Raw genomic sequence first — 25,929 nt, 5'->3', positions numbered from 1 at the left:
AAGCGCCAACCGAATGGCTCTGAGTTCCAGGAGGTTGATAGACCACTTTGCCTCTGCAGGAGACCAGAGACCCTGCGCTGTCCTTCCCATGCAGTGGGCTCCCCAGCCCGTCAAAGAGGCATCCGTCGTGACGACAATCCACTCCGGGGTCACCAGAGGCATCCCTGCAGACAACTTGTCTGTCTTCAGCCACCAGCTCAGCGCCTTGCGCACTGCTGGGTCCAAGGGAAGGCGCACAGCATAATTCTCCGACACCGGAGTCCAGCGCTGCAGCAGAGAGTGTTGTAGTGGTCTCATATGAGCCCTGGCCCAGGGCACTACTTCCATCGTGGCCGTCATAGAGCCCAACAGCTGCACATAGTCCCACGCCCGAAGCGGAGAGGCTACTAGGAACTGGTCCACCTGAGCCTGAAGTTTGACAACCCGATTGTCCGGCAGGAACACTCTGCCCACTTGGATGTCGAATCGAACTCCCAGATACTCCAGGGACTGAGTCGGGCGCAGCTGGCTTTTCTCCCAGTTGATGATCCACCCCAGGGAGCTCAAAGAGCAATCACCCGGTCCACAGCCTTGCCGCACTCTGCATAAAAGGGGGCTCGGATCAACCAGTCGTCCAGATAAGGATGGACTTGTACTCCTTCATTTCGCAGGAAGGCCGCGATGACCACCATTACTTTGGAGAAGGTCCGCGGAGCAGTAGCCAACCCGAACGGGAGGGCTCTGAAATGGAAGTGTCGGCCCAGGACTGCAAAACGCAGAAAGCGTTGATGAGGAGGCCAGATGGGAATATGCAAGTACGCTTCCTTGATGTCCAAGGATGCCAGGAACTCCCCTGCCTTCACTGCCGCTATAACAGAGCGGAGAGTCTCCATGCGAAAGTGCCGAACTTTCAAGGCCCGATTGACCCCTTTGAGGTCGAGGATAGGCCGTACAGAACCTCCTTTCTTTGGTACCACAAAGTAAATGGAGTAACGTCCCTTGCCAAGCTGATCTTCTGGCACCGGAACGACCGCACCCAGGCGGATCAGATTGTTCAAGGTCTGCTGCACTGCCATAGCTTTGACCGGAGACTTGCAGGGAGAGAGTACAAACCCGTCTCTTAAGGGTCGGCAGAACTCTAGCTTGTAGCTGTTTCTGATGACTTCCAGCACCCAAGCGTCTGAAGTTACCCTGGTCCACTCGCCCAGAAACGAGGACAGGCGTCCTCCAATCTGCACTGGGCCATGGACCAGGACCCCGTCATTGGGTACGAGACCCAGGGGGAGGACCGGAGGGCGCACCTCCGGGGTCGGCGGTCTCTGCGAAAGGAATGCTGCTTGGGGGAGAAATTCCTTTGAAGGAAGAGGGGGCAGAGGAGCCCGACTTGCCCGGGCGGTACGACGGGCTTCCTGAAACCGTTCCTCTGGAGATACCGGGGCGAGCACTGGCCCGAGCCCTGACCTCTGGTACCTCTTGCCCTTAGACGTGACGAGATCGGTCACAATCTTGTCCAGCTCGACCCCAAAGAGCAGCTTCCCTTTAAAAGGCAACTTAGCCAGGCGGGACTTAGAGGCGTGGTCAGCAGACCAATGTTTCAGCCAAAGCCACCGCCGCGCAGAGACTGTCTGAGCATACCTTTAACCGAGGCTCTCAAGACATCATACAGTAAGTCTGCCAAATAAGCCAAGCCCGATTCCAGGGCCGGCCAATCAGCCCTCAGGAAGATCCGAGGGGGAAGCCCGCTGCACAATCGTCAGGCACGCCCTGGCCACATAGGAGCCGCAAACTGAGGCCTGCAAACTTAAAGCAGCCGCCTCGAAGGACGACCTTAAGGCCGCCCTCCAATCTTCTGTCTTGGGCGTCCTTCAGGGCCGTGCCACCTTCCACGGCAACGCCGTTTTCTTAGTCCCCACAGTGATTAAAGAATCCACGGTAGGCCAAAGAAAGGCCTCCCGTTCACTTTCAGGCAAAGGATAGAGGCGGGGACATAGCCCTAGCCACTTTGAGGCTCGCTTCCGGGACATCCCATTGAGCCGAAATTAAGGTGTGCATGGCATCATGCACGTGGAAGGTTTCTAGGCGGGCGCTTCGTTCCCCAGGCATAATGGCGGAGCCAACAGGGGCTGAGGGAGAGACGTCCTCTGGAGAGGAAATCTTCAAAATGCTCATGGCCTGCACTAACAGGTTGGGCAAATCCTCTGAGCGAAAGATCCGCGCTGCAGAGGGGTCATCCGCTCCATCCGAGCGGGAATCCGTCTCCTCCAAGGAATCCCCAAAGGACCGTTGGGAGAACTCAGATACGCTGCCCTCATCTACATCAGAGGAAACAGAGTCCTCTAAGGCCTGGGAATCCAACCGAGGGTGTTTACTTCCGGGGGCCTCAACCCCTTTATCGGACAAGGGAGAAGAGGCAGCGTTTTGCATAAGGAAGGCCTGATGCAGCAGCAAAATAAACTCGGGGGAGAAACCCCCCAGACTATGCACTTCAGCAGCCTGGGCCACAGCCCTAGACGCACCCTCAACCGGCGCTCGCAAGAGCGGGGGGAGAAACATGCTGCGCATCCAAGATGGCGTCCGGCGCGACCACTATCCGCGAAGGAGCCTGCCGGGAAGAACGGCGCTTAACTTTAGGCCGCTTTTTTGCCATCGCCCAAATCAAGGTGGGCATGGCATTAACGTCTCCCAGCTCAAGGGCGGCCCAAGAAGAAGCCGTCCGAGCAGCGTGGCCGGCCAAGATGGCGGAGGCGAGCGGCGGGGGATGGGCGTTTTATGGCGGGAAAAAACCGCCGCACCGGAGGAAGACCCGGGACACTGACCGGGCCTCCGCACTGACACCCAACAAGGGCGAATCAGACTTTAAGACCCCCCGCATCCCCGCTAGAAGCGCACACGCGGTCCGGGGAGCGATTCTTCGCGCCCTCGCCCTCCGACGCCATAGGCCACGTGGAGATCGATCGGGGAACCCCCTGCCGCTATAAAAAGGTAAAATTACCTGCTTCTTGCTCCGAGCTGTAACGACCTGGTGTCCCAGTGAGTAGCTGCAATAAACGTTTAAATAAACGTCAAAATAACGCCTTTAAGGACGTCCAAAATTTTTTTTTTTTTTTTTTTTAACGGAGCCAGCGGGAGGGGGGAGAAAAGGAGGGACCTGGCGCCACCAGGTTTGCACTTGCTCAAGAAGAGCCCTCAACCCCAGGTACTCAACAAACCTAAAAATTAGGCTTGGAGACCTAGCCAGAGCTGCTGCTGTGTGTGACCACCACCTGCTGAGATAGAGAACATACTGAGGAGTTTCCGGCAGCACATGACCACATATAGGGAGGCAAAAGGATTGCTCTCTATCTCCACCTGCTGGTAGATGGACACAACCCACCAGTCTATGGATTGATCAGCATGATGATATGGAAATTACTAACAATAGTTCTGCATTTTTCAATTTGATCAGTACTCTGGGATGAATAGCACCCGGTCCAGGATATTTGCTACTCTTCAAAATTGAGCCATTACATCCTCCAGGTTTAGAGAGATTTTATTCAGTTTCTCTGACTCATCAGCTTTGAATACTATTTCTGATACCGGTATCTCACCCAAATATTACTCGGTGAAGACAGAAGAAAAGAATTTGTGTAATCTCTCCACTATAGCTTTGTCTTCAGAGTGCCCCTTTTACCCCTCGGTCATCTAGCGGTCCAACCGATTCTTTTGCAGCTTCTTTCTTTTAATATACCTTTTAAAAAATGTGATTTTGCTTCCAACGCAATCTTTTTTTCAAAGTCCCTCTGTCTTCCTTACCAGAGCTTTGCATTTGATTAACATTCCTTATGCTGTTTATTATTTTCAAATGGTTCCTTCTTCCATTTTCTGAAGGATTTTCTTTTACCTCTAATAAATTCCTTCACCTCACTTTTAAACCATGCTGGCTGTGGTTTGGTCTTCCTTCCTCCTTTTTTAATACATGGAATATATTTGGCCTGGGTTTCGAGGATGGTATTTATGAACATCCACGCCTGATGTAAATTTTTGACTGCAGCTGCTCCTCTAAGTTTCTTTTTCACTGTTCTTCTCATTTTATCATAGTCCCCTTTTTGGCACTGCCTTTTTGAAAGTTAAATGCTAGTGTATTGGATTTCCTGTTTATACTTACTCCAAAGCCGATACCAAATCTGATCATATTATGATCACTGTTATCAAGGAGCCCCAGCACTAGGTCTAGAAGTTTTCCTTCTCTTGTTGGATCCTGTACCAGCTGCTCCATAAAGCAGTCCTTGATTTCATCAAGGAATTTTACCTCCCTAGCATGCCCTGATGTTACATTTACCCAGCCAATATCGGGGTAACTGAAATCACCATTATTGTGTTGCCCAGTTTGTTAGCCTCCCTAATTTCTGATAACATTTCTACATCCATCTGTTCAACCTGGCCAGATGGACGGTAGTACACTCCTATCGCTATCCTTTTCCCCTTTACACATGGAATTTCAAGCCATAAGGATTCCAAGATAGATTTAAAATTCTGCAGGAAACAAAACACATTTGATTCAAGGCCCTCCTTAACATACAAAGCTACCCCTCCACCAATTCAATCCACCCTATCACTATGATAATTTGTACCATGGTATGACAGTGTTCCACTGGTTATCCTCCTTCCACCAGGTCTCAGAGATGATAGTTACAATTTTTCATTTCGTGCAATATATTCTAACTCTCCCATCGTATTTTTAAGGCTTCTGGCATTCGCATATAGACATTTCAAACTATGTATATTTTTCCTATTACATTTTTGCCATTTTTTCCTGCCATACCTCAGTCTGACAATCCATGATCACAAGTTTTAACAATATTCCTTTTCCCCACTGAGGTGACTGAATGCATACAACGAGAGCCTGTTTGGTGGTAGAAATGCTATAAATTATATAAGTGAAGAGATCACCACCTCACCACCACAAAATCAAAACACTGGAAAACATCAATGAATACTACAATTATACTCGTATTTTTGCAATAGGTTTGGCCATTTTCTTTTCACCTGTACCACACTCAAGTAATCTAATTGTGAACCGAAAAACATGGTTACAGGTTTCATATTTCATAATATTTTGCAATTTCAAAATAGCCGTTCCGCCGACAGGCAACGAATGGATTGTCATAATTCTACTTACCATCTGATAGAACCTCATATGCCTCTGCTACTTCTTTGAATCTCCTCTCTGCTTCATCTTTATTGTCAGGATTTTTATCAGGATGCCATTTTAATGCCAATTTACGGTATCTGCAGTGCAAAAAAAAAAAGTGTCAAAAGACTGCAACCAAAAGTAGCATGCCTACAAAAGGTCTGTTTTCAACATATCTTTAAACACTGATGAGAAAATTAGGTTCTTACCTTGGTAATTTTCTTTCCTTTAGTCACAGCAGATGAATCCATTACGAATGGGTTGTGTCCACCTACCAGCAGGGGGAGATAGAGAACACTGAAAACCATAGTGCCTCTAGGACAGCTAGCTCCATCTGCCTCTCAGTATTTTGAAGCTTCCAAAGCAGTGTTAAACCGCAAAGTAGCATAACATGAACTTTCCACACAGCGAAAGAACGCCACAGAAAAGGAGCAATAACACAAGGGAGGGACAAGCTCAACCTCCTGTAGAAGAACAGAAATCCTGAAGACTGTTTTCCCAATGAGGGCACATGTCTGCAGGAAAAACTGAACACAAAACAGAGTCAATCAGGGAGGGATCATGGATTCATCTGCTGTGACTAAAAGAAAGACAATTACCAAGGTAAGAACCTAATTTTCCCTTCCTTGTCATCAGCAGCAGATGAATCCATTACGAATGGGATGTATCAAAGCAATCCCTAGATAGGGTGGGAACAAGCCACCCATGCACAAGCACTTGTGCTCCAAATGCACATCTCTCCTGGCAGCCACATCCAGCCTGTAATGTCGGGCAAAAGAAAGCTAGAAGCCCAAGTTGCTGCACTACATATCTCGAAGAGAGAGTGCTCCAGTTTCAGCCCAAGAGGAGGAAATCGCTCTTGTAGAATGAGCCTTAAAGGCGTCAGGCGGAAGCCGGCCAGACAGCAGATATGCAGAAAAAATGGCTTCCTTAAGCCAACGGGCTATAGTGGCTTTAGATGCTGGAGACCCTCTGCGAGGACCTGACAACAATACAAAAAGGTGATCAGAGGTCCTGAAAGCATTTGATGTCTGCAGATACTGCAACAGAGCCCGGCGCACATCCAGGAGGTGCAACTGCCCAAAGGATTCTGGAAACTCCTCCCTAGTAAAGGAGGGCAAATAGATAGGCTGGTTTAGGTGAAACTCTGAAACTACCTCAGGCATGAAGGAAGGCACAGTACGTACCGTTACTCCGGACTCTGAGAACTGCAGAAAAGGGTCTCGACAGGACAGTGCCTGGAGCTCAGATACCCGTCTCGCCGATGCAATGGCCACCAAAAAGACAGTCTTTCGAGTCGCATCCTTCTCCGAAGCTCGCTTCAGCAGCTCGAAAGGCGAACACTAAAGAGCCTTTAATACTAGCCCAAGGTTCCAGGCCAGGCAAGGGGCCCGCACGGGAGGCTGGAGCGGAAGCATCCCACTCAGAAACCATGCAATGTCCGGATGTGAAGCCAGGGTGAGGCAAGCGACCTTCCCCGAAAGCATGACAATGCTGCCACTTGAACACGCAGGGAATTATAGGCCAAGCCTTTTTGTAAACCATCCTGCAGAAAGTCAAGTATCGGTGAGACAGAAGCCCGCATAGGTGTGATCGCTTTAGAACCACACCAAGCCTCAAACTGGCGCCAGATCCGAGCATAGGCCACAGAAGTGGAACGCTTGCAGGCCTGCAAGAGAGTGTTAGAATAGCCCTTGTCTCTCAATTGCACCCTCTCAATAGCCATGCCGTAAGACCAAAGCGGCATGGATCCTCCATGGTCAACGGGCCCTGCGTCAACAGGTTCGGAACCAGAGGCAAAGGAAGGGGAGCCTCTACCAGCATCCACCTGAAGTCCGCATACCACGGCCACCTGGGCCAATCCAGGGCACTGAGGATCACCACTCCTTGATATAGCCAAATTCGCAGGAGGAGCCACCCTATTATGGCCAAGGAGGGTACACATACAGGAGGCCCGGAGGCCAGAGTTGAGCCGAGGCATCCAACCCCGCCGAGCGAGGATCTCTCCGTCTGCTGAAAAAGGACGGGACTTTGGCATTTGTGCTTGACGTCCTAAGATCCATTACGGGCTTTCCCCATTTGGCACAGATCTGAAGGAACACTTCGTCTGCCAGTTCCCACTCTGCTGGGTCGATTTGATGCCTGCTTAGAAAACTGACTTGCACGTTGCTCTGACCTACTATGTGAGCTGCTGACAGAAACTGCAGATGTAGCTCGGCCCAGAGGCAAATTAGAGCCGCCTCCGTGGCCAGTGCTCTGCACTGAGTGCCGCCTTGTCGATTTATGTAGGCCACTGCTGTCGTGTTGTCCAACAGAACTCTGACAGCCAGTCCCTCCAGGGTTTTGAGAAAGGCCAGAAGCACCTGAAATATCGCTCTCAGTTCTAAGCGACTGATGGACCACCCCGTTTCCTCAGTTGTCCATAGACCCTGGGCATAGCTTCCCTGGCAATATGCTCGCCAGCCCTTCAAGCTGGCATCCGTTACCACCAGGCACCAATCGGGGAGCGCTAGCGGCATTCCTCGCCACAGCATACTGAGAGCCACCAGTCCATAATGAGTCGGGCAGCAGGGTGCCACATGAGACTGCGTTGATAATCCTGGGACATCGGAGACCATCGTTGAAGCAGGGCAATCTTCAGAGGTCTCATATGCGCTCTCGCCCATGGCACCACTTCTAAGGTGGCCGTCATCGCCCCCAACAGCTGGACAATGTCCCAAGCTCACGGACGAGGCATCCTCAGGAGCAGACGGACCTGATTCTGAAGCTTGCACCGCCTTTGGTCGGGTAGATAAACCCCGAGGCCTTGTCGAACCGGACCCCCAAATATTCTAGAGATTGAGAAGTGGTCAGGTGGCTTTTGGGTATATTGACGACCCAGCCCATAGACTGCAGTACTGAGACCACGCTGGCTGTGACATGATGACTCTCTTTTGCCAAGTCCGCTCTGATGAGCCAGTGGTCTAGGTACAGGTAAACCCGGATACCCTCTCGCCTGAGAAAGGCAGCTACTACCACCATTACCCTTTGAAAAGGTTCGGGGAGCTGTGGCGAGGCTAAAAGGCAAGGCCCGAAACTGGAAATGTCTTTCCAACACCGCAAATCGGAGAAACCGTTGGTGCGGGGGCCAAATAGGTATGTGCAAGTAAGCTTCTTTTAGGTCCAGAGACGTGAGGAACTCTCCTGGCTGTACCACCGCAATGACAGAGTGCATGGTTTCCATGTGAAAATGCCGCACTCTCGGAGACTTGTTGACTTCCTTCAAGTCAAGAATGGGCCGAAAAGACCCATCTTTTCACGGCACCACAAAGTAAATGGAGTAATGACCGCAGCCGTGTTCGGCGGGAGGCACAGGGATCACCACCCCAAGGTGCAACAAGACTTGTAGGGTCTCCTCTACTGCCGCCCGTTTGACGGCAGTACCGCATCAGGACTCCAAAAACACGTCTCTCACCAGGGCACTGAATTCCAGTCGGTAACCTTCTCTGATTAGGTCCAGGACCCACTGATCCGAGGTAATCTTGGTCCACTCTAGAAAGAGGGAAAGGCGTCCTCCTACGGCTGTAAAGGAGGAGTGGACCGGCACACCATCACTGAGAGGGTCGCCCTTGAACTCCAGGCCTAGCACCGGCTGCTGCGGATCGCTTGTCCGAGCGAAAGGAGTTCCTTTGCTGAAAATGGGCACGTTGAGTAAACCCAGCAGAGCGCCCTGGGCGATACCTTCTAGCTTCAAGGAAGCGAGGTCTAGAGGAGGAGGGAACCACCTGACCCTTGGAAGAAGGCCGTGCCCTATCCTCAGGTAATCTCTGGGGTTTAGCATCCCCCAGGTCATTAACAATCCTCTCCAACTCCTCTCCAAATAACAAAAGTCCCCAAAAGGGCAACTTCACCAGCCTTTACTTAGAGGCCATGTCAGCCACCCAATGCCGTAGCCATAGAAGGTGGCGGGCGAACACCGCCACAGACATCTGTTTAGCCGAAGCCCTGACCAGATCATAGAGAGCGTCACCTAAAAATGACAAGGCCGACTCCATTCGCGGTGCAACCTCAGCGAGGGACTCCGCACCATCCACGGGCTGTTCCACTGCCTGTTGTAACCAAGAAAGGCAGGCTCGAGCAGCATAAGAACTGCAAACAGATGCCCTTAAGGCTAGGCCTGAAATCTCAAAGGACCGTTTTAGCGCTGATTCCAGGCAGCAGTCATGAATGTCCTTCAGGGCGACCCCTACCTCTACTGGGAGGGTGGTCTTTTTTGTCACAGCCGTGACTAAGGCATCCACTTTAGGCATCCCAAAACGGGCCAAGTGCTCCTCACTCAGATGGTAAAGATGTCCCATCGCCCTGGCCACTTTCAAGGGCCCCTCTGGGTCAGCCCATTGAGCAGAAATAAGCTCTTGGATGGAGTCATGCAAAGGAAAGGCTCAAGCAGGCTTCTTAGTACTCGCCATCCTCGGATTACCAGAGGAGGCCTTGCCATGAACAGGATCATCAATAGAGAGGGCCTGTAAGGTATCAGAGATAAGTGCTGGCAGCTCATCGCGATGGAAAATTTGAACCGCAGTGGGATCATCCAGATCCAGTGACAAACCGGCACCTTCCTCTTGCTCCTCAGACCACGAAGGCCTGCCAGATCCCTCAGAGTCCCCACAGCCCGCCCACAGGGAGGTGCACCACTCTCCGATGGGGAATTTACCCGTCTATGTTTAGCGTGCATCCAACGCTCAGGGGCATCCACTTCTGACATCTGCCACGGGCCATCATCAGTCGGAGGGAGACCAGGTAGCAACGCAGTGTCAGACACCTGCAACAGAGCTCTTTTCAGCATGAAGGCTTTATGTAAAATAAGCACAAACTAAGGGGAGAAAAACTCAGCCTGACCTCCAGTCTCCGAATTAGGAACTACGGGGAACGGAGCTCCTCTGGCAGCCTCGGCCAAAAGCGCCCCTCTGCTCTAAGACTCCTCCATAACCGCAGGGGTCGAGCCATGCGGCACTTCCAAGATGGCGCCCACTGCCAGCTCCATTGAGTGGGAAGACTCATCACTCGCCATGCTCGTACTGGCTCTACCGTCTATACAGCATGTTTTACAGAACCCCCCTGCTGATCTGCGTTTGCCACAACAGGAACAGCACTAACTCCCTCAGCAGCCATCGCCAAAAAAAATCACCCTGATCGGAACGCCATCCGCAGGCCCTCCCCGGAGGAGCTGAGTACCGCTCTTACCTCAAAGGACCGAGTCCACCGAGCTCCGGTCACGCTGCATGTCAATAAAAGCCTCAGAATAGCAGCGCCTAAAAAGCGTGTTTTTTGTTTTTTTTAACGCTCTGAAGAAAGTTGGAGGCAAACAGCTACAGAGGTACTCCGGAGGCAGTAGAGGGTGGGAAAGGCAGGGATAGGGCGAACCTATATGCCTACATCCACAAGGGAGAAGTGGGAAAGGCAGGGAAAGGGCGAACCTATGTGCCTTTAAAGTGGGCACCACCAGCCACAACACCCCAACTCAACTGGCCAAGCACAGGAGCCTCCCCAGGCAGAAATTTTCAAGGAGCTGAACAAGCTGCATCCTACTCTGCTGGGAGATAGAGAAATACTAAGAGGCAGATGGAGCTAGCCGTCCTAGAGGCACTATGGTTTTCAGTGTTCTCTATCTCCCCCTGCTGGTAGGTGGACACAACCCATTCGCAATGGATTCATCTGCTGCTGATGACAAGGAAGGGTCAATATTCAAATAGCAGCAGTCAGTGTTTCTTTAAATGTTGACTTGCCAGATGTGGATCCAGATGTTTAGTGCCAGGCCCTATCTGGGCACCAGCCCTTAACATCTGGGTCCTCGGCAGCACCCAGAGGTTATGCAGCTATAACCAATATTCAGTGTTGTACCTTATATAGCTAACTGAGAAAAGTCAGGACTGACTTGTGTGGTCCTATATGCCTCATGATGCAAATCAGTAGGTCACTTGCCTAATGAGCATAAATCCTGTATTGGGATTTTGGACAGGTAAACAGGAGTGGAGGAGTGGCCTAGTGGTTAGGGTGATGGACTTTGGTCCTGGGGAACTGAGTTCGATTCCCACTTCAGGCACAGGCAGCTCCTTGTGACTCTGGGCAAGTCACTTAACCCTTCATTGCCCCATGTAAACTGCATTGAGCCTGCCATGAGTGGGAAAGTGCGGGGTACAAATGTAACAAAAATAAAAATAAAATAAACGGCCTCTGCCCAACTCAGCTGTCCATTCACTTTCAGTCAATAAATGAGTACTCAGCCTTAGGCTGAGGGGGGAAGGCAATAGAAAACCATCCCACTAGTCTGCTAAGAAACAATCACTCAAGTGGCAGCCCCCATAAGTCATTCGCAACTTGGTACTGAATATCACTGGTGCCTCCATAATTCCCAGCTCCTCCTCAGATCATCCTTGCACCAACTAGCGAGTGCTGCAACACAAGATGGCCTGCTCACTTTAAGCGGACAAGAAACTCTCCTGCCTGATTATTCTGAATATCTACCCCAAAAGTATTACAGAAAAAATTTAGAGCCGAGGCAGCTGTAAAGCCAAATTTTCTTTGAATTTCATTGGTTTGAAGTACAGAAGGGAAGTCTTACCTGGTAATTTTCTTTCCTTTAGTCCTAAAGGATCAGTCCAGATAACTGGGTTATGCCCATCATTGACCAGCAGATGGAGATAGAGAGATCTCAACCTGTGCTGTATGTAGCCCTCTACAGCCAGTTCAAGCAGTATTCACTAGCCAAGCAATAGGAGAGTGACTAAGAACAAAGAAACTCCTGCCTCTTATCACCACACCAACACAAAAAGAACCAAAAGGAACACAAATGCCTTGAACTGAGTAAATCAGAACTATGTACAGCCTAGAAACAGCAGATCAGGAAAAAGGGCGCGGGAGGGGGGGGGCCTCTGGACTGATCCTTTGGGACTAAAGGAAAAAAATACTAAGGTAAGACTTAATTTTCCCTTCCATTAAGTCACCAAAGGAGCAGTCCAGACAACTGGGATGTAGAAAGCAATCCTCACTGAGGGCGAGAATGACACCACAGAGGAAATAATCCAGGCCCCAAAGGAAACCTGCACTTTAACCCCCACATCCAGCCGATAGTGCTTAGCAAAGGTATGGGAGGATGCCAACCAACAGATTTTCTACAGAAAGATGACTTGGGCTTGCACAAGAGACGCAGCGAGATACTGAGTGGAATGCACCTTCAAACACTGAGGAGCCTGCTTGCCCACCAAGAGGTAAGCCACAGAGATAGCTTCCTTCAGATATCTAGCCACTCTCACTTTAGAAGCTTGGAGCCCTTTCCTACACCCCAAGAACAAAAAGATGGTCCGACCGACGGAAACCATTGGTAGCCTCGAGTAGCGCAAGAGAGAACGCTCGATGCCCAACAGATGCTGAGCCGCATAATCTGACCCATAATCCTCCCGTAAAAAGGATGAAAGAAAGACTGCCAGATTAAAGGCGAAAGGCAAAGATCACCTTAGGCAGAAAGGAAGGCACCGTACGAACCCCTGCCTGCGAAAACTGCAGGAAAGGGATCCCAACACAATAAGGTCTGGAGCTCCAAGATCTTCCTCGCTGAGGACAAAGCAACGAGAAACACCACTTGACATCTCGGCAGCTGTCTTGATGAAGCGGTGTCAGCGAGCAGATCAGCAGCAGCAGGCAGGAGAGTGGGATCTTTCAGTCCCAAAGAGGCCACTAGACCACCAGGGTGCATTAAGGTACGTTTGGGGAGAGTGCCCCGAGGCACGGGGGGGAAGGAAGGCTTGCCTACACTTCCATGGGAACCCTGCAGGACCTATGCAGGATTCCTGCTAATCCCATTCCTGTGCAGCTCTAATCAGATACTCTCCCAGCTACACTAAAGCAATGACAGATCTCAGCATCTCCATACAGAAATGTTGCACTCCCAAGTGTCCTGTTTACCCCTTTCAGGTCCAGCACCGGAGTGGAAGAGTGGCCTAGTGGTTAGGGTGGTGGACTTTGGTCCTGGGGAACTAAGGAACTGAGTTCGATTCCCCCTTGAGGCACAGGCAGCTCCTTGTGACTCTGGGCAAGTCACTTAACCCTTCATTGCCCCATGTAAGCCGCATTGAGCCTGCCATGAGTGGGAAAGCGCGGGGTACAAATGTAATAAAATAAAATAATAAATAAAATAAACTAAAGGAGCCTTTCTTCTTGGGAACAGCAAAGTAAATGGAATATCTGCCCTTTCCCCACTCCTCCTGGGGAACTGGCTCAATCGCATCCAGAGCCAGAGGCAACTGAAGTGTGTTGTGCACTGCCCACCGCTTCACTGGAGCCTCGCAGGGAGAAACCAAGAAGGAATCTGTGATGGGCCAGCAAAACTCGAGCCTGTATCCCAATTTAATATCAAGCATCCACTGATCTGTGATGATTTTGGTCGACTCCTTGAAAAAGAGGGCAAGATGCCCCCAGATGTGACTGGGAGAGGAGTGAACTGGCTGCTCATCATTGAGAGGCAATAGCGGAGGTGGAGGGACTTGCTGTGGCAGACCTGGTCTTCTTGATACCTCAAAAGGAACACTGGCCTTGAGGAAAACATGGTTTCTGGCCCGCCTGACCTTTCCCAGTGCTTCGCCTCCCAATGCCTGACCCTGGATGACCTCAACTGCGCTTCAGGTCTATCCTCCGACAAGCTCTGAACCTTAGAGAGTCTATCAAACCTTTCACCAGCTTCTCAAGATCCTCCCCAAAAACCAACTTGCCCCTAAAGGGGAGAAGAGACAGGCAAGACTTGGAAGCTGCATCCACAGCCCAATTGCGCAACCATAACCATCTCCAAGCAGAAAACGTCAAAGCCATCTGCTTGGAGGAGATCCAGAGGAAATCGTACACAACATCTGCCACATAGGACAAGCCAACCTCCAAGGCAGGTAAAATATCCTGAGACCACCTCCGCTAGCTGCTGTGTCCATGATAAAGTCAACCTAGCCACAAAAGAGGCACAGACAGTGGTATAGAGGCTGACAGCAGCCAACTGAAAAGCATGCTTCAAGGCCCCCTCAATCTTGCGATCATGCGCATTCTTCAGAGCAGAACCAATCTCTATAGGGATAGTAATCTTTTTAGTAACAGTAGTAATTAGTAAATATACCCTACTTGAGTTCGGCAGGAAGAAGCGGATAGAGCTTAGACATGGCCTGGCCCCTTTCAGGCCAGCATCAGTTGGACTCCCACTGAGCCTGGATCAATTCATCCATGACCTCATGGACATGAAGAGACATAGGAGTCACCGCAGGAGCTGACCCCAATGGACAAGTAAATATGCAGAACCCCCAAGGCTTGAGTGATAAGAGGGGAAGTTCCTCTCTAGCAAACAACTTAGCAGCTGAAGGATCGTCCCCCTCTGCCCCCGGGACCTCCCTGCCATCCAAGAGCATGGAGTCAGAGTGAAGAGATTCCATGGATAGAGCATCTTCCAACTCCTGAGGTGAAAGGGAAGGGGGGGTGACATCCTCCTGATCCTGAAAGGTATCCAACCTGCATCTTTTAACCCCAATCCCAGCCTGTGCACAGCCATGCTGAACCACAGCCTACTGTCCTTTCAAAAGAAATGCCTGATGCATCAGAAGAATGAATTCAGGAGAAGGGGGAAGGCAGAACCCCCACTCCCGACTGCGACAGCAACACAGTTGACCCGGACTTGGAGATTGGAAAGAAACTCAGGGATGAGACAACTGCGGTATTCAAGAAGACCACAGTTGTTCTGTGTGACAAGCCCTTCACAACAGAGCGTGCCAAAATTCCCCCACCAAGTTTCGATGCCAAACCAGCCCCAGGACAAATATGCAGGTCTGCTAAAATTCCCTCCGAAGTAGCGTACATCATGCACTGGCCTGCAGCCATTCTCTGGCTCCCACACCAGAAAGGGAAAATTAGGTTCTTACCTTGGTAATTTTCTTTCCTTTAGTCATAGCAGATGTATCCATTACGAGTGGGTTGTGTCCATCAACCAGCAGGGGGAGATAGAGAGCACTGAAAAACCATAGTGCCTCATGGCCAGCTAGCTCCATCTGCCTCTTCAGTATTTGAAGCTTCCAAAGCAGTGTTACACCGCAAAGCATAACAACATGAACTTTCCTCACAGCGTATGAACGCCCCAAAACTGGAGCTATAATTCAAAGGAAGGAATGAACTCATCCTCCTGTAACTGAATAGAAATCCTGAAGACTGTTTTCCAACTTCTCCCAATGAGGGAACATATCTACAGGAAAAACTAAACATAAAAGCAACATAATGAACCACTGAGGGAGGGCTCATGGATTCATCTGCTATGACTAAAGGAAAGAAAATTACCAAGGTAAGAACCTAATTTTCCCTTCCTTGTCATCAAGCAGATGAATCCATTACGAGTGGGATGTATCAAAGCAATCCCTAGATAGCGTGGGAACAAGCCACACCACGCGCCAGCACTTATGCTCCAAAATGCGCGTCTCTCCTGGCAGCCACATCCAGCCTGTAATGTCGGGAAACGAGAGTTTAGAAGCCCAAGTAGCTGCACTACATATCTCTTGAAGAGAGAGTGCTCCAGTTTCAGCCCAAGAGGAAATCGCTCTTTTGGAATGTGCCTTAAAGGCTTCAGGCGGAGGCCGGCCAGATAGCAGATGTGCTGAAAAGATAGTTTCTTTGAGCCAACGGGCTATAGTGGCCTTAGACGCTGGAGACCCTCTGCATGGACCTGACAAAAGAACAAAAAGATGGTCAGAGGTCCTGAAGGCATTTGACACGCGCAGATATTGCAACAGAGCCCTTCGCACATCCAGGAGGTGCAACTGCCCATAAGCTTCTGGAAACTCCTCTTTAGAAAAGGAGGGCAGGAAAATAGGCTGGTTTAGGTGAAACGCTGAAACCACCTTAGGCATGAAGGAAGGCACCGTACGTACCATTACTCCGGACTCCGAGAATTGCAGAAATGGGTCTTGACAGGACAGTGCCTGGAGCTCAGATACCCGTCTCGCCGATGTCACGGCCACCACAAAGACCGTCTTTATGGTCACATCCTTCTCGAAGCTCGCCTAAGCAGCTTGAAGGGTGAACACTGAAGGGCCTTTAAAACTAACCCCAGGTTCCAGGCCGGACACAGGACCTGCACGGGAAGATGGAGCTGAGTCACTCCTCTAAGAAACCGGGTCACATCCGGGCAAACAGCCAGAGAGAGGCCAGCGACCTTCCCTCGAAAACATGCTAAGGCTGCCACTTGAACACGCAGGGAATTATAGGCCAAGCCTTTTTGTAAACCATCCTGCAAAAAGTCAAGTATCGGCGAGACAGAAGCCCACATGGGTGTAATTGCTTTAGAAGCACACCAAGACTCAAAATGGCGCCAAATCCTGGCATAAGCCACGGAAATGGAACGCTTGCGGGCCTGTAGGAGAGTGGAAATGATTTTACTGGAATATCCCTCGTCTCCCAATTGCGCCCTCTCAATAGCCATGCCGTAAGACCAAAGCAGCAGGCGTCCTCCATGGTCACCGGGCCCTGTGATAACAGGTTCGGTACCAGAGGTAACAGCAGGGGATCCTCTACCAGCATCCGCCGGAGGTCTGCATACCGCGGCCTCCTGGGCCAATGAGAACCACCTCTCCTTGGTGGAGGCAAATCCGCAGGAGTACTTGCCCTATCAAGGGCCACGGAGGGAACACATACAGATGGCCCTGAGGCCAGGGTTGATCCAAGGACTCCAACCCTGCCGAACGAGGATCTCTCCGGCTGCTGTAGAAGCACGGGACTTTGGCATTTGTGCTTGATGTCATAAGATCCATTACGGGCTTTCCCCATTTGGCACATATCTGCAGGAATACTTCGTCTGCAAGTTCCCACTCTACTGGGTCGATCTGATTCCTGCTCAGATAATCGGCTTGCACGTTGCCCTGACCTGCAATATGAGCTGCTGACAGAAACTGCAGATGACGCTCGGCCTAGTGGCAAATCTGCGTGGCCTGCGCTACTAGTGCTATGCACTGAATGCCTCCTTGGCAATTTATGTAGGCCACTGCTGTCGTGTTGTCCGACAGAACTCTGACAGCCAATCCTTCCAGGGTCAATTGAAAGGCCAGAAGCCACCCTTCTGCGCTTCTCTTGCGATCTTCTGTCAGGGGAAAACGTGCCTGACGGTAATCCAAGGCCAGACTCCACTGGAAGGGATACAGAAAGCAGGGCCGCAGGGGACCCCCCCCTGCGGAAGAGCTCTTTTTAACAGGTACGCATTATGCAGCAATAAAACAAATTCAGGGGAAAATGGCTCACCCTGGCCTCCCGGTTCCAGTCCGGGGGAAACAGCTCTTTTATCAGCCTCCACACAAGGTGCCCCACCAGGCTCAAACCCCTCCGCTTCAGCGGGGGTCACGCCATGCTGTTCCAAAATGGCGCCCGCTGCCAGCTCCATGGAGCGGGATGGAACATCGCTCGCCATGCACGGGCCAGCTCTACCATCTGAAAAGCACGCCTTACAGAGCCCCACTGCAGATTTGCGCTTGCCACAAACGGAACAGCATTTAACTTTCTCAGCAGCCATCGCCAAAAGCAGCAGAAATTCAAAATGGCGGATTCCCGCCAAAATCGTCCCAAACGCGGGCCCTCCCCGGAGGAGCCAAAAAATGCTCTTACCTCACCAGACCGAGTCTCCGAGCTCCGGTCATGCTGCACAATCAGAAGAAAACCTCTTTCCTGGGATCGCAGCGCCAAAGTGCGACATGACTTCTTTTTTATTTTTAACACTGTGAGGAAAGTTTGAGGCAACAGCAAAAGAGGCAAATTTCCAACTCTGGAGGATCAGTAGCGTGGAAAAGGCAGGGAAAGGGCGAACCTATGTGCCTGCATCCACAGCGTGGGCAAAGACAAGGACAGGGCTTGCCTATTTGTGTACTTCCACATTGGGGGCCGGGTAAGGCAGGGAAAGGGCTAACCTATTTGCCTTTAAAGTGGGCACCATCAGCCACAACATCCCTGCTACAACTGGCAAAAGCACAGGAGCCACCCCAGGCAGATTTTCTGAAGGAGCTTGAACAAGCTGCAACCACCCTGCTGGGGAGATAGAGAATACTGTAGGCAGATGGAGCTAGCTGGCCATGAGGCACTATGGTTTTTCAGTGCTATCTCCCCCTGCTGGTTGATGGACACAACCCACTCGTAATGGATTCATCTGCTTGATGACAAGGAACATACATTTTACTGTAAACTTTGCATCATAATATCATTTAGCAGTCTGCTATATTGTTCTTTTGATCCTGAATAAAAACGGTTAAAACTTTAAAATATTACAGATATATTCACACCAGTTTACAGACTTTTGCTCAAATCTTTCTGAAATTCTTATTAAAAAAAATCAGCCAATGAAAGTATACTTACGCTTTCTTAATATCCTCTGGAGATGCGTGTCTATGGACTCCTAAGACGTCATAATATTCCACCATGCTGAATAATCAAGTCCTGAAATTACAAAAAAAAAAAAAGTTATTGTATGAGCAATTTGTTATAAATGAGAGAAGTAGCTCTAACAATCTGGAAGAACCAAATTACTTTCCTGTAGCAGATATTCCTTGGACAGCAGGATACATCTTAACAGAATGGGTGACAAAAGCTATTCCATCTTATTGTTATTACAAACTTTTGAGACATCTTGTTTAGTCCTATATCTATGACTCCTTATTTGTTCCTGCAAAACCAGTGAACCTCCAACCACAAATCGGGTCATTCCATGTCAAGTGGTCTGATTTCAGAGAAGTGCCCTGCTCGACCATCACGGATTTCGATGAAATTTTCTGTGAACATTCATACATGTCCCCAATGAACATTGGTAAAGTTGTACGTTCGCCGATGCAATACTTGCTGAGATATAGTAATCTGTTTGACCCCATACTGCAGCCTTCTATGGTATGACTCCGAGATATCAGCAACTTTGAGACACTTTGAGAGAAACAAAACTTGGCCATCTTGTACAACTTTTTGCGCTCTATTAAACAAAATAATAAAAAAATCTTCATGAGCGATTTCCATGAAGAAAACTTGGAGCAAACTTGGTCTGAAAACTTTGCGGCACGAAAAAATTGTAAAGTTTGGCTTTTTATATCTCTGGAATTAAAGGTGTGATAAACGTGAACTTTGCACACAACAACTTACCAACACAAGGTTTTCGAATATAAAATTTCATTCTCCTAATATTTTCCATTAGTTCACAAATTGAGTGTAAAGTTGATGATTTTTGCAAAAACGCCAAAAATAGGGTATTTTTAGCCCACTTTCACAAAGAAAGACCTTCTGGAAACTCTTTTTAATCATTTTCATTAGAAAGAGCATGTTTCAAACCCCTTAAAAAAGTAGGGTTGGTTTTTCATCGCTGGCATATAAGGCCCTAGAAATAGGGACAAAGTTGAGGACGTTGCTATCGCAACATCATATACTTCAACATGCATTTTTCTATATTGTGTCGTTTTCTTTCCATTTCTGCTGAAGTTTAAAGTGTATAATTCATTTTTTGTATGCTTTATGAAACTGTTAAGTCTACTAGCGGTGCTTCTACACTAATGACATTGGTTAAATATTCTGTAAGTACTTTATTGATGCCGCACACTAGCATGTTTCGGCTATACTGTACTGTGCAGGATTCTGTACTGTGCAGGTGTAGTTTTATGTTTCTGTCATAACATAAGAATCTTTATAACTTCTCTTTTTCAGATTGACATTAATTTAATACACTTCATATTATTAAATTATTGCAATTTTGCTTAATATGCAAAAAATGAATGTCAAAGAGTCAACTGACAATATCCCACTTTGCCCATTTGCGTTGTTAGAAATAAATTGTCATCAACTTGCCACCATGGCTCATTTTAGTCTAAAGAAATTGGGCTGCATTACGTGCACAGCTTGTCCGCCAATGAAAAAATGCTCATTACTCGGCGATCGGAGGTTGAGTTTACAGATGACGACCAAATCTGCCTGCATCACAAAGCGATGTATTTGGAAAACTACGAAATGAAGCAAAAGTCGTGCTGCAACCCATTCAACAAACAAAATCACATAGTTAAACATGGACTGTTGAAAGTCGATCTAGCCATGTCCGATGATTTGAAAAAATTGAAAACAAATGTGAAGCCGGGCCAAAAAATGTGTTCCAAGTGTAAAGCCAAATATGTTTCTATGGTCAAAAGCAAGGCAGAGTCATCGTCATCAGAAAATTACAATATGGACACTTCAGACACTCTTGATGAAAGTTTGACTGATTTGGGGACTTCTCCATTAAAAATTCAGAGGTTGGCCAGTAGGGATAAAACTGGATATGTGAAACGAAAAATTGAACGTGTGCAGAAAGTGGTAGCAGAAAAAATAATGGTAGCCGCTGCAGTATCAGCCGAAGATATTGGACAAACTAGCAAGTTGGCTGCTAAGGAATGCCTGTCATGCCAAGATTACACTGACCTAATCGAAGATGTGAAAACGAAAATTAAAATATCCAATAGATCCATGAAAATTCAATTATTGACGTTGGCCCAAATAGTTGGTCAATACCAGTGACAGCAAAAATGTTTAGTGTTTCGGAACATATGGTTAAAACAGCACGAAAATTAAAGCAAGAGAGGCATTTGTGCACTACCGGATGCAAAGTTGGCAAACTGCTACCAAAGGCAATCCCCGACAAAGTTCGAGATTTCTACGAGGATGATGAATTTAGCAGAATGGGCCCTGGTAAAAAAGGATTTTGTTTCTGTTCGGCTTGATGGCATCAAGGTTCAAAAACAAAAGCAGCTGCTACTGTGCAATCTGAAAGAACTGTATGTAGCATATTGAAACAAATATGGTGCTGAAATTGGTTTTTCCAAATTCTGTGAGCTCAGTCCAAAGTGGTGTGTTACTGTCGGTGCCTCAGGCACACATTCCGTCTGTGTCTGCACCATCCATCAGAATGTTAAGCTTATGCTACAAGGTGCCAACATTAAAGAAGACTACAAGATGCTCATGGGAAAGGCAGTTTGCGATCTAGACGCCAAAGATTGTATGTTGCAGCGATGCCAAAACTGTCCTGGTGAAGAGGCACAGATAGCATATTTGGAAGAAATATTTGAGGACTGGGACTCAGAAGAAATCAATAGAATTCAAACAATGGGTTCATACTGACCATGAAACGCTCAAAACACGTTCTCTCTCTTCACAACTTTATTGAAAAACTCGCTAGCAAAATATGGAAACTGACTGGCCACCACTTCATTTCAAAACATCAAAGCGAATATTTGAAGTCATTAAAAGCTGGCCTAAAAGAAACCGAACTTATCGTACTGATGGATTTTGTGCAGAATTACTCGTTTGTTGTCCAAGACGCTGCTCAAGGCTTTCACTGGGAGAATTCACAATGCACAGTGCATCCATTCGTCACTTATTATATCAATAAAGATGGTGTGCTGCAAATTGTCAACTGCTGCATAATTTCTGATCAAGTTGCCTCCTGCCCCCGAGTCAACTAGCGCCTCAAAACAAGGGGTATCCTTAATCGCCAGTAGAACTGGCACCAAAACCTGCATCCAAGGGGAGAAGGACTTTCGCCCTGACCCGGTCTCCCTAGCCGGTATCAGGGCTGCTGGTTTCCCGACTTCTTTCTCTTCGGGCACTCACGGACAAAGTGCCCCTTCACTCCACAATGCAGGCACAGCCCCTTAGAGCGTCTCCGCTGTCTCTCCTGGGTAGCCCGGTCAACCTGCATAGGTTCAGACCCATCGGGCACACCCAGCGACGGGGAAGCAGGGCTCTTGTGCGAGCTCCTCAAGTTAGCCCCTGCAACCTGCTGACCAGCGCGACGTTCACAGGCCCGCTCCCTGAACCGGATGTCCACCTGGGTGCAGAGACGGATGAGATCATTCAGATCTGAGGGCAGCTCCCGGCCTGTGAGTTCGTCCTTAACGTTGGCCGAGACCCCATGCCAGAATACCGCAGTCAGGCTTGGGTTATCCCAACCTAGCTCCGCAGCCAAGGTCCGAAACTGGATGGCGTACTCACCCAGAGAGAGTCGCCCCTGATGTAGGTTCAACTGCTGAGTCGCCGCCGAAGAGGGCTTCCCGGGTTCCTCAAAGATGAGCCGAAATTGTTTCAAGAACTCTGCCAAATTATCCAGGAGGGGATCCTTCTTCTCCCATAAGGGCGAGGCCCAGGCCAGAGCGGGGCCTGCCAGTAGAGAGATAATATAAGCCACCTTCGCCCGATCCGAAGGAAAATCCCGGGCCTGCAACTCGAAGACAATTTGGCATTGATTGAGGAACCCCCGGCAGGTCTTACTGTCGCCCTCGTACCTCGGGGGCGTAGCCACCCGAATCCCTCGGCCGCATGCGTGGGAACCCGGCGGAGTAGCTGCTGGCGGGCCCTCCGCAGCCCCTGTGACAGTCAGCGTGTCTACCCGTTGAGACAGTGCGTTCACGACTCCAGATACCTGTTGTAGCTGAGCATGCAACTGCTGGAGCAGCTGCATGGGGGATGGATCGGTCGAGCTCATGGCTTTTGCGTTCTGTAATCCGTTGGGTTGGTCGTTGGGCTCCGACTCAGGCCAAGGGGAGACCGACCCACCACCGCACACCCCAGCTACACAATACCCCCTAAGCTACCCCTCCCCACAGTCCCTCAGGAAGAAGGGAAATAGGCATACAGGCGGGCCTCGCGGCCGAACCGGAACCCACGCAGACAGAGCCACTCGTGCGAGCCTCACGGCTGAACTGGAACCCAATCACACACAGGGAGGGGTGAAAGAACCCAGAGGGCCCCAAGATGCCAGACACGCGTTGAACACCAGCAATAGGGCAGAGGGGGAAACAAAGGACCAGAGCGGGCCCCGGCCACGCAGGGGACTAGCGCAGGACAGGGGAACTAACACAGCAACCCCCCCCCCCCACCACCACCAGAGTAGGAGCCCCAGGCAGAAGTCAGAGGAACCAAACACAAAAGGAAGGCAGCAAGCCTTTGCCTCAAACCCACTGTAGCCAGAGGCACACAGAACACAAAGGGTTAAGCTTGTAGAGCCAGCAGAGAGAGAGTGCCATACATCAACAAACAATCAGAGAGAACGCTTCCCCTCCCGAGAGGGAGTGGGGCCCATCCAACACACACACTGGTAGAGGCAGGAATACAATACACACAGTACACAAAGGGTTAAACTCACTGAGCCAGCAGGCTGGGACACTGGGAAGAGAAATCCTTAAAACAAACAAACAAAGGAGAACGCTCTCACTCAGCCCAGAGCCCTGGAGGCTGAGCAATGCCCAGCCCCCACTAAACAAACCAGCAGCTGACCCTGATTACAGAGCTAGGCACACGCGCACACACACACACACACACACACACAGCAGCAGCTAACCCAGAGGGAAGGAAAAGAATACTCTAAATCAACACAGATCCCTGTCAGAACCTAAAGCACGTTCTGAGAGAAACCTATCAGGCTTTCCTGTTACCACCAAATAAGTAACGCAAAAGCAGAGAAACTCTTCAGCTGCAGGCTAAAGTACTATCCCCTGACGTCAGCACAACCCCTGGCAGCCAATCAGAAGAGACGTCCCCCCTCCCCCTCAGTCAAACCGGCAGAATCATAACAGCAGATAAGCCGAAAAGATAGTTTCTTTGAGCCAGCGGGCAATAGTGGCTTTAGACGCTGGAGACCCTCTGCAAGGACCTGATAGCAAAACAAAGATGATCATAGATCCTGAAAGAGATAGTAACTCACAGATACTGCAGCAGAGTCCTGCGCACATCCAACAGGTGCAACTGCCCAAAAGAATCTGGAAACTCCTCCTTATCAAAGGAGGGCAAGAAAATAGGCTGGTTTAGGTGAAACGCTGAAACCACCTTAGGCATGAAGGAAGGCACGGTCCGAACCCTGACCCCGGACTCTGAGAATTGCAGAAATGGGTCTCTACAGGACAGCGCCTGGAGCTCTGACACCCGTCTCGCTGAAGTAATGGCCACATGAAAAACGGCCTTTAGTGTCAAATCTTTCTCTGATGCTCGCCTAAGCGGCTCAAAAGGAGAAGCCTGCAGGGCCTTCAAAACTAGCCCCAGGTTCCAAGCTGGACAGGGTGCTCGCACGGAAGGCTGGAGCTGAAGTACCCCACTAAGAAACCATGCCACATCTGGATGAGCAGCTAAAGACACACCTTCAACCTTACCACGAAGGGAGGCCAACGCTGCCACTTGCACCCGCAGGGAATTATAGGCCAAGCCTATTTGTACACCATCCTGCAAAAAATCCAGAATCGGCGAGACAGGAGCTCGCATGGGTGTGATCGCTTTTGAAGCACACCAATACTCAAACTGGCACCAAATCCTGGCATAAGCCACGGAAGTGGAACGCTTGCGGGCCTGCAGGAGAGTGGAAATTACTGTGTTTGAATTGCCTTTGTCCCTCAATTGCACCCTCTCAATCGCCATGCCACAAGACCAAAGCGGCAGGCGTCCTCTATGGCTACCGGGCCCTGTGACAACAGGTTCGGTACCAGAGGTAAAGGAAGGGGAGCCTCCACTAGCATCTGTCAGAGGTCCGCATACCAAGGCCTCCTGGGCCAATCCAGGGCGATGAGGACCACTTCTCCTGGGTGCAGCCGAATCCGCAGGAGCACACACCCTATCAAGGGCCACGGGGGGAACACATATAGCAGGCCCGGAGGCCAAGGCTGAGTCAAGGCATCCAACCCTGCCGAGCGAGGATCTCTCCGTCTGCTGAAGAAGCACGAGACTTTGGCATTTGAACTTGTCGCCATAAGATCCATCACGGGCTTGCAGTTGCCCTTTCAAGGCCTTCTCCTGATTGGTGAGGAGCTGGAGAAAATTGTGAAAGGCCTGGGGGATGCCAAACCCCAGCGCTTACCCGAGGATAGGCAACGGCCTTCTTCCAAGGGTCAGGTGGTTCCCTCCTCTTACAGACCTCGCTTCCATGAAGCTAGAAGGTACCGCCCGGGGCGTTCTGCTGGGTTCACTTCTCGTGCCCGTTTTCAGCAGAGGAACTCCTTTCGCTCGGACAAACATCCGAGAAGGGCTCCGCTCCATCTCCGGGCTGTTCCACTGCCTGTTGCAACCACGCCAGGCAGGCTCTAGCAGCATAACAACTGCATGCAGACGCCCGAACAGTAAGACCTGCAATTTCAAAGGACCGTTTAAGTGCTGCTTCCAGCCTACGGTCTTATATATCCTTCAGGGCAAGTCCTCCTTCCACAGGGAGGGTAGTTCTCTTTGTCACCGCAGTGACTAGGGCATCTACTTTAGGCATTGCAAAGCGAGCCAAATGCTCCTCACGCAGAGGGTATAATTGCCCCATAGCCCTGGAAACTTTCAAAGGTACCTCGGGGTCAGCCCACTGAGCGGAAATAAGCTCTTGGATGGAGTCATGCAAAGGAAAGGCTCGAGCAGGCTTTTTGGTACTAGCCATCCTAGGATTCACAGAGGAGGCCGTGCCACTGTCAGGCTCTTCAATAGAGAGGACCTGTAGGGCATCTGAAATAAGCGCTGGCAGCTCATCACGGTGGAAAATCTTCACCGCGGAGGGATCATCCAGATCCTGTGGTAATTCTGCACCTGACTGGCTCCTCAGACCACGAAGGCCTGCCAGAACTCTCCGAATCTTCACAGCCCGACCACGGGGGGGAGGGGGGGGGAAGAAGGAGGTGCACCACAATCTGAAGGGGAATTAGCCCTTCTACGCTTTTCTTTATGCCAATTATCAGGGAAAATAGCCTCAGCGGGCAGTCCCAGGCCAGAATCCACCGGGGGGGGGACAA

At 49.9% G+C, this 25,929-nt stretch overlaps 1 protein-coding gene across 3 annotated transcripts in view; it reads right to left on the bottom strand.

Moving 5' to 3' along the window:
• Positions 1 to 25,929, bottom strand: part of DNAJB6 (DnaJ heat shock protein family (Hsp40) member B6) — a 257,593-nt gene that overhangs the window by 219,327 nt on the left and 12,337 nt on the right. For all 3 annotated transcript variants that reach the window (XM_030198684.1, XM_030198675.1, XM_030198693.1), the window contains exons 2-3: positions 18,536 to 18,616; positions 5,138 to 5,247 (exon numbers count right to left, since the gene is read on the bottom strand). In XM_030198684.1, coding sequence (XP_030054544.1) covers positions 5,138 to 5,247; positions 18,536 to 18,600 — 175 coding nt within the window. In that variant the 5' untranslated portion in view covers positions 18,601 to 18,616. The remainder of the gene's footprint in view (positions 1 to 5,137; positions 5,248 to 18,535; positions 18,617 to 25,929) is intronic.

Source organism: Microcaecilia unicolor, chromosome 1, assembly GCF_901765095.1.
Source record: "Microcaecilia unicolor chromosome 1, aMicUni1.1, whole genome shotgun sequence".
Lineage (NCBI taxonomy): Eukaryota > Metazoa > Chordata > Amphibia > Gymnophiona > Siphonopidae > Microcaecilia > Microcaecilia unicolor.
This window is presented reverse-complemented; position numbering and strand designations above follow the sequence as displayed.